Raw genomic sequence first — 9,602 nt, forward strand, 5'->3', positions numbered from 1 at the left:
ATTTTAGCACGCACTTTATCCAGATAAATGTGTACCAGGCTTTACTTCTCAGGGGATTAGTATCGCATGGATTCTGTTGCAATCGCCATGGGAAACGCATTCGTGGTCTTGATATTGCTAACGATAATCTTCCGATCGATACATCTGGATCGATTTGACCTTTTGTATCTGTTCCATATTTGTAGATTATATGACCATTCCAAGGAAGTCTAACCTTTAAATTCTAAGAAACATTCTAAATCCTATATACATAAACATGCAGAACTCTAAATCTCGATATCAAAACAGAATTTCTATCCAGAACCTTACATCATTACCAATCACTTTCCCCGGTCCATCGTAGCCAATTTTCAACAATGCCCGGTGTTTGTCCACATCGTCGTGAAAGTAAGCCCCTTCCCCTGGCCGAGATGATTTATAGTCGCCCGACGACACATGCAGCGCTGCGCCCGACGCTCCTAAAGCTGCGATTTCGTTTGGGATAGACACGAGCGTTTGGAACGCTGCGTTGTAGACGCTCGTTTGTTTGGTATGGTAAAGTTTGGATTTTGACTGGTATTTCTCGCGTCTTTTTCGATGGTTGCGATTTAAATGTTCTCAGATCTTTTCACCCGTGACTGCAAAGGGACATATCTTGGTTATAAGAAAAACATTGCAAAGGAATTGTTGGTTCATAGCAAACTATTGAAGCCCTCAAAAGATCTCAAAGGTTACTTAGACTAACCTCGTTACATCACAGGCTGACAATATTTTATTTCCACATCGATCAGACATTTTCTCCAGCCAGTTAAAATTAAGTACACTATATCGTCTAGCCGCTAGAATCTCGCTTGCCTCGTGCCCTCTTTAATGCTCTTATTACGGACGGTTTAAATCTGACGGGGGGATCATGTTTTATGCATCTGAGTGTGCGATGAAACCGCTGCTGTAATATATAAAGCCCGCTAGGAAGGGGATTTCATGAGCTATATCGCTATACGACATTGTTTCGGAATTTTCGGCGCGACATGACCGATGAGAGCGTGTGTTGTCTTGATGAAATTTAAGGTCTAGGGACGTTAGAACTAAGGACTGGTATAGAGGTAGACGGGAGCTCTATGGTACTGTATATGTAGTGAGTTTGAATGTATTAATTCAATGTAAGATGAAAGCTCAATAAATTATGTCATTGATTGGTGATTCGAGATCGCTTTTGAAGGCAAATTTTCACTCATTACGAATATTGTTTCCTCAAATAAATTCAAAACCGAGAAAGACTAACTATTTAGTGACTTTGAATATCAAACTTTTCTGAAAATTAAGACTGTTTACTGTAGATTATCTAGAGTATTTTCTATTTTATTCTTACTGCAGTATCTACTTCTTTAAGATCTTGCAACAGCAACACGTTGGTATTTGAATGCCTCCCAAAATCCAGTCAGGACGATGAGGTTGTTATCAATTTCCCGAGCAACAAGTGGCCGATAATTTTGAATCCGTTGCACCAACCCTAACACTGTCTGACTCTTTTACATCACTCTGTTAAATTCCTGTAGAAATCTTAAGATTTATGTTAGCTGGTCAGAGGTTATCTATATTGATGATGTTGTAGTCCTCAGAACCACATTTGTCACTCATAACAGTCTGTCGTGTTTGTCATCAACTCCTTTCTTTTTTGCAACTTCATGAATATTGTCGTTCTTGGAAATCGTTGGTAGTGTGATTCGCTATGTAATCTGCGATTCGTGTCTGCGTATTTCTTCGAACTTAGCGTGTTTATCTTGTATGCCAAGCCGTTTCGCGTGTTACCGTTGAACTGAAAATAATCAGCTAACTTTTGCTTTGTTTCAAATTTAAGTTCAACTGTTTCCATTTCAATTCGAAATGTATTTCTGAAACTGTAGGATTTGGGTTTATAACATTTCGTTTAACTTAAACTTCATTATTTAGTCTGTGATTATTATTGTTAGACAACCCTTGCGTTTTCAGTTTAATGAACCTATTTAATTCTGCTCCATCAACAGGTACATCTTCTGTCTTATCTATTTATATAATATCATAATCACGTTTGTTACGTGCAGTTTCATCCACAGATTTGTTTTTTTTTCACTTCAAATAAATTACAGTTCAGTGCATCGTCTAAACCGTGTATAATAGGCTTCGCATCTTCCTCGAAGAATAATGATTACAAAATGAAAAAGCCCTGCGGCGTCTTAAATTATTTTAATTGGCTTCGGTAGCGGTTCGGTCCAAGTATTCACTCACAAACACATGTGTATATCATTTTACGTAATATACACTTAATATCACGCACACATACGCAGAGTTGGTAATATATCAGAATTATTAAATATCTGTAAATTTATTACAGGCGTCTACTTACGTCTCACTAATAGCTGTATGTAATTATAGAACTAAGACTACTGCGCGATCATTGTCGGTAGTCAGAAGGACTTTTCTGATTGATGCTGAATTTGTTTCGCCATAAAAGTTTTACTTGATTTCTAATGCGAATTTGCTGCGCGTAAATCCATTTTGCAGATTAAAATTTGCCGCTTACGAATGTCGTATAAACAGTCATGCTAATTTAAATTAGTTATTAATTGAAAAGGCCGGTGAATTGATTATTATGCATTTATACGAGCATGTTTCCAAAAGATAACTTAACTGATAAATTGATGATAAAAAACGTCTAATGTCAGCCGCAAATACGAAGCAATGTGTAATATCTTTGGGTACAGAATTTCTTAACTTGGTCAATTGCGAATTAATGTTTGTAAAATTAGATTCCCATTTCCCAGCGCACAGATTTCTATAAGACTCCAGAACTCTCGACAGTCGAGAGATGCCCAACAAGCAAAAACAATTAACAAATTGATAAGCTCAAAACAATTTTCAATTAACTCGGCGCGGGAGTGTTCGCCGTTTACAAATAACCCAACATTTATCAGAAATGCCTATGCAGTTTTTAACGTCTGCCGTCTGTCAGGGTTGCCCCGTGTGTTTAAAATTAAACTGTTTTATTTTTTCTCGTTTCATATTAACGTGTACCGTTATCTAATTTCAGAAAGGAAGCGGGGTCGGCAAACCTACACTCGGTACCAGACGCTCGAGCTGGAGAAGGAGTTCCACTTCAACCGGTACCTGACGCGGAGGAGACGGATCGAGATCGCGCATGCGCTCTGCCTCACCGAGCGCCAGATCAAGATCTGGTTCCAGAACCGCCGCATGAAGTGGAAGAAGGAGAACAAGACCAAAGGCGAGCCTGGGTCCGGGGACGAGCCGGACAATATGAGTCCGCCCACCTCGCCACAGTAAAGGCCTCTAGCTTAGTTCGCGCGGTCCACGTCGAGGGTGGCTTGTTTCAGATTTCCTCGCACGAATCACAAACTCCGTTTTCCGCGTTTATTTTGTGTATACGAATTACGTTCGATTGTATCGAACACAAATCTGAAACAATACGCCCCGAGACCGAAGTTACTAGAACAGTTTAATTTGTATAAATTGTATGTTGGACTTTTCATGATAATATTACATTATAACTAATACGTAACCTAGTGATTTCGAGTAATGATAGTGTGATGAAGAGATTTTTACAGTTGTTAAGTATAAATTAATTTATAGAAACAATCTCAATACCAATAATTACCAAAAACGCAGTGTATATGATTAGTAAACTGCATCATTTATGTGATTATATAGTTGATTAATTATCATTTCTTCGGTATTAACTACTGATTTGCAATCGGTCATTTCTTTTGTACAAGTTCTTGACAGAGTGCTTGATACTACATGTCTCATAATATTTATTTCATAGCTACTGTAAGTTGGCATCAATAGCGATTTGGTATTCAGGAAAAAAATAAAGTATGACGTCCATAATTTATTGTTAAATTTTGTATCAAGCACTATGTCAGAAATTATGACAAAATAAAGCTAAAATTCTCTAATAATTTTGAATCACAAAACCATAAGGACCTCTTATAAGTAACCATTGATAAGAAGGCAATTAGTATCCATATTGTTATTATTTAATATATTTGATGTTTTATTTCTTAATTAAGCTATCTAAATACTATTCTGTACATACATACATACATAATAATTTTTAGATTATATGATGTACAATTGTTTTAGTGTGAATAATTAATTATTGAGATTAATTTGGGAAACAACGATATTATTCGTGGTTTGAGTTTTTTTGCGGTATGAGTGTTTTTCATTTGTGGATCGTCTTATTTTTTTCTATACGTAACTCGTAGTGCGGGAAGGCCAGTTTACAAGTGCAATGTATACGATTTTTGATGACACATATACGTAATTAATACTGATAATAAACGTCATAGGAAATCTATTATTATTGTAAAATGTTACGAGATCAAAGCTTATAATTTAGAAAATACTTAATGAGAACATAAAAGAGATATTCTTTGAACTTCTATTGTGGATAGGTGTGTCAAGTGAGTACATCGTGGACACGTTGAAAGAAAATGACATGAATGAGGACAATCACTTTATTTATAATGAAACAAAAGTTACCTTCACTATCGTAGGTGCAGAACTTGATACTTTGATTTTTAAATCTCTTGTGGAATGTAGGTATGAGGTTACATGTTCACAGTATACCAAAGTTAGAAGATAAACTGGTGTTTATACGAACGATATAAGTAGATATGGAGCGCTTGACGTTTCAGGTATAACCGTAATACATCATTTTGAAAAGGTATTTTTATAAAATCATTGATTAAGGAACCCGATATACGTAAAAAAATATCTAATTTAAATACTCGTAATACGTTAGTTTTACGAATATTATTATTAAAAAAAAAAATTGGCGAGTGATAGAAAGGTTGATCTTGTCAGGATTCAAGTTATACGTTTTTTCGTAATAATGTATAAAAAAGTACTATTTGTAAATTATTTTTCACATAGATTGTAATTAGTGAATGTTTTAATAAGAACTCAGTGAGCCGGTTCGATTTTTTTTTTTTTTGTGCTGTGTTCGTTAAGTGAAATGTAAATTGTAATAATTGTATATTGTCGATATATTCAATATTTATTTATTGATTCGCTAATTAGGTTCGCTTACGTTTTCTTCTATTGCAATTGGGTGGAATATTCGATAGCTGTCTGGCTGGGATGCATTTTGTTGAATTATTTTTAATTGCTCAATTCACATGTTTGTGTTGTAATTTTATTGCTAGAGTTTAAGCAGTATTTTAATTTGTTGTTACTTTTAAAAAGTGTACTACAATAAGTACGGTGTATAACGACACTGACATTTATAAATCCTCTTAGATGGTAATATTATAATTTCAGTGCAATGTTCCACAAAATTTTCAAATCCCTTGCCAGATGGAAACTATAAGTTTGAATTGTAAAATTTTAAAATTAGTTTTACTTATAAAATTAAGTTCTGATTTTTAAGTCTGTCGAGAACTGTCCTGAAAACTCCAGAACTAGGTCTGTAGAGATACATTGGAACCTAATTTCAACGATTTTATTTACCATTTATGTCCTATCGATTCAAAATTTATGAAATATAACTATAATTAGTAACATAATAAGGTTAGGCGAGACGATATTGTCATAAATATATAAATACATGAAATTAATAAAGCATAATGATTGTACTTTATGATTTTTATTGTTAAATACCTTAGAATTGAGGCAGAAATATTTGTCGGTAAAAACTCTGAAGACTGCTGTTCTGAAACGAGCATGAAATATAAAGAATCCTTCATTTATCAAAAATATTGCTTTTTGTAGTTGGTGGCTCAGTAGGAATGTGTTTGAGACATTTTATTTATCTTGCGTCCTAGTTTTAAGAAGATTAAAAATCTCACTAAACTGAACTGTAATCGGAAACAGAAACCACAAATTACTAATAAGAATTTTAGTGAAATGGTTCCTTTCATCTTGACGGATTCACTTACATTTGTATAAAAGAAAACAGTCGGAATTTGAAAGAAATTTGTCTTCCCTAAACCTCCCAGGAGTGTTTTCTTCGCTTCTTGAAGTTCAAGATTCACATTTGGCTAAAACACCACAAGGTCAAGGTTTCACAGCTGTGCCTAATACAGCACATATCTCAACTCCAGCTATAAAATAAAGGCTTTCTTCCACATCGAGTTGCTAGATTCCGTCATTATAATACGTCAGCTTAACGACAAAATAATGATTTTGCGTGATACCCCCGTACCTTCCGTGTCAGTCACGGCTGATTGGTACCCCCACACAAATCTCGAAATTACGTTTTTTTTTCTGTTTCACGAAAGCTATTTATACGACTAGGTGTGGCTTCTCTAATGCGTTTTTAATAATCCCTACGTCCAATGAACGCTGAAGGCGAAACATTATTCTCCACTGCGATCTCAACTAATGCGATTTTGACAAGTTTGGAATTGAGGCAATTATGGTTTTGCAGGGTTTTAAATGGCGTGTATTTGTCTGGGTGATTTCAGCGATCGCCGGAAGTTATTATAACTATTTTTTTATGTAATTAGTGCGCCTTTGTATTGTTTCCCGTTATGTGTAAGATTGGCCCCGTTCTTGGGCTTCGTCTAAAAGGGAAATGCCTTGTTATGCAATAGAATCAAGTATTTTTGTAATCATATTTACATTTTGGAATGTCTTTGCTTTGTGTCACTTATATATTTAACGATGAGGTTAACAGACAATTTGTGTTTAGCGCCATCATTTTTTCCTCACTGTATTTTTGTATCTGTTGTTTACAAGCACTAGCTTCAACATAATTTCGCTGTGTGTGGCATTTGGCAAGACACTGTTTACTTACAAACACTGAATATTGGCACCGATGTATTTACTATTTTTATCATACACCAACGGATGTAAACAATCCAATTTCTTTCAATTCCACTACCAACTAAACTAGATCCTCCATAGTGGAGGTGTCTGGATTTATTTTGTTTTGTTATAGGGGTCATAGTAAAATGGTGGGTGTCTGGGCTCCGGGAGATGATAAGTGTTATTTATGAGCTTCGTCAATGTGCCATTGCACTTGCCACAGATTGGGTTCACGGTCGCGCTCAGATAACACAATCATCTACATACATATTGCCAACAATTGGAGCAATCACTCTGATTCTGTCTCTTGGTAGAATTTTATAAAAAATATTCTGCTGTCATTTCTTTTATTGTATTAATCAGTGTCTTAGTTTTTATGAACGTTGGGTTAATATCCTGATATCATTGGTAATTTATGTTCTAATAGGTATTTGTCAGAAGTTATGCATCAGATCCTATTAGCGTTCAAAAATATTCTAATTTAAAATTGGTTGCATACATTTTGAAGAATATAATGCGGTACAAAGTTCTCATTAGAATCTTATATTGGGCAATTTGGTTATAATACCTGTAGAGATTTATATTATTTTCTTTAATTCTGTTATCCTAACGTGAAATATCTACTAATATATGTTTTTTGACACTTTCTGTCCTCTTTGATCTTTTTGCAACCACCTTCAATGTCTAGTTAGTCTGTCACCAGAAAAAAACAGTTACAAATGACTTGCTAAATACCATGAGTGTGTCTTGTCAAAAATTTTGTAAACATCCATTTTTTAGTTCTAACCCATACAAAACGCTGAACAAGTTAAAACTTACTGTCCCAAGATGAAGACATAAATCATTGACGATTTTTCACTTACGACCTTGCCTCATAACGTTCAATTTTATTGACTGCAATAAACCAAAGCAATGGTTAAATCAACGCCGCTGTATCGATATAAACACCTCGTAAATATCCCCCGTCCCTGTCATGCTTGTACCATTTCGGGCAAGCTTGAGCGAGATAGAAAAGTCGCCTCTTCATTTAGCTGTTACTGAAAATAGTTTATGAGAGCTAAGGTGTCGCGTGTAAACAAATGATTATAGACCTTATTTCGTGTGGCATAGTGTTGGTATTTTGGTGTATTGTAAAATTTATAGCTTTTAAATGGGTCCTTAAATCGCAATAACGATTTGTTTATAGATACTCGTGTTGTCGGCGATCCTTTGTGAGAATAAGTTTAATTTATGGTCTCGTGTTAAGATACAAGTCAACTTTGTAATTGATTTTATTGACTTTTTGACACGTTTGATAAGTTATCTGTGTTTAAGTTATTAATTGATTCGTCATTGTTTTATTCATGGTGGGAATTATAATGTTAAACGACACTAATAAGGCCATAAATCAACAGTTTTGTACCTATATTCGAGTCTGTAACATTTAAGGCCCTCTTAGATTGTTATAAATTGCTACCTAAACATAGGTAACTTTTTAATTATCGTATTATCTACAGAATGTAATTTGTATAAGCAACCTAAATAGATAATTTTATTAGGTACGAATTATTTGTCCATCTACATAGATTTTTTTTTTATTGTATTGCACAAGAAGTAATTTAATTAATCCCACATTAATAGAAAAACAATGTTGTCTTTAGCAAAAGGTGTTTAAAAACCTTCTCACATACTCTTTTCTGTCTAAATTCTATAATTTTATTTAATTTTACTAACATAGCCCATGAAATTCATTTCACAATTTCAAATTGAAATTCAAAATTGGCGCCACCGTGGCCGCCATTTTGTTTGGGGCGGTGTCCCCGCTCGCCCCGCCCCGCGCTGCCACTCCCACGCGTCAGCCACTCGGACGCAGCCCAACTCATTTGTTATAGTGTACAGTCTACCCAACAGGTTGCTACGGCGTAGGATTGTATTGAATTTGTATTTTGTATGATAGAACAAATTCTTTATTTTACATTTTATTATTCTTGTATTAAAGTAGGAATTGTACGACGAGTATAAATTAATTAGAAAAAAAAATATTTTTTTTGCAAAAATACATATCCAAGGTATCTATATGATACCTTGGATATGTATTTTTGCAACATAAATTGTTAGGCATTAAATTATTTTTTTAGGTATATTTCTCTAAATACTTTCTCACAATAATTCAAAGATCCTACCTTCAGATAAAATAGCTGAGTGACATAGGTTTGAATATTGATTATCAACCCAATAAATTGATAGGTAGGTAAATTACTTGACAAGACAATATTTTATAAATGTTTTCTTATAAAACTGTTTATTGAAATGTACGAACTAAAATAATTATCTCATAACAAAACAGTAATACTTACTGAAGCCACCAAATATAAAAATAAAATATTAAATTTCAACCAAGTTAGCGGCGAAACTTTAGACCGCTGGATACACGTCAGCCGTTGCACTGGAAGATGACACCGATAGAGATGCTACCGTCCTATTCCCATATATGGTAAGTTATATATTTCTGTCCTTTTTAATTAGCACTTTTACTCACTTCGGCTTCAAATGGAACAGTCGCGGGGGAGCAGTTACGTCACTTAAGGGAAGCACGTATAAACTATACGTAGGTATAATAATAGGTATGTATGTAGGTATATCTTACTATATTGCGTTGCGATCTCTTGAATTTTTTAACTCGAGCACAAATGGAATAGGTATACCAGCTTTAAAAGATAATACTAAAATAGATACGTATTTGGACGTTGCTATAGTTATTTATAAGAAAACTAAATTGAGTGATGTTAAATATAGCTTCATAAATACAAATATGGAATGCACAGAAATAGGAACTC

The 9,602-nt window shown here is 34.4% G+C and overlaps 1 protein-coding gene across 5 annotated transcripts in view; it reads left to right on the forward strand.

The window, feature by feature from the left end:
* LOC124634409 (homeotic protein antennapedia) overlaps positions 1–5,612 on the forward strand; it is a 166,948-nt gene extending 161,336 nt beyond the window's left edge. For all 5 annotated transcript variants that reach the window (XM_047169983.1, XM_047169982.1, XM_047169984.1 and 2 more), the window contains one exon: positions 3,047–5,612. In XM_047169983.1, coding sequence (XP_047025939.1) covers positions 3,047–3,297 — 251 coding nt within the window. In that variant the 3' untranslated portion in view covers positions 3,298–5,612. The remainder of the gene's footprint in view (positions 1–3,046) is intronic.
* The last annotated feature ends 3,990 nt before the right edge of the window (positions 5,613–9,602 follow it).

Source organism: Helicoverpa zea, chromosome 11 (assembly GCF_022581195.2).
Source record: "Helicoverpa zea isolate HzStark_Cry1AcR chromosome 11, ilHelZeax1.1, whole genome shotgun sequence".
NCBI lineage: Eukaryota > Metazoa > Arthropoda > Insecta > Lepidoptera > Noctuidae > Helicoverpa > Helicoverpa zea.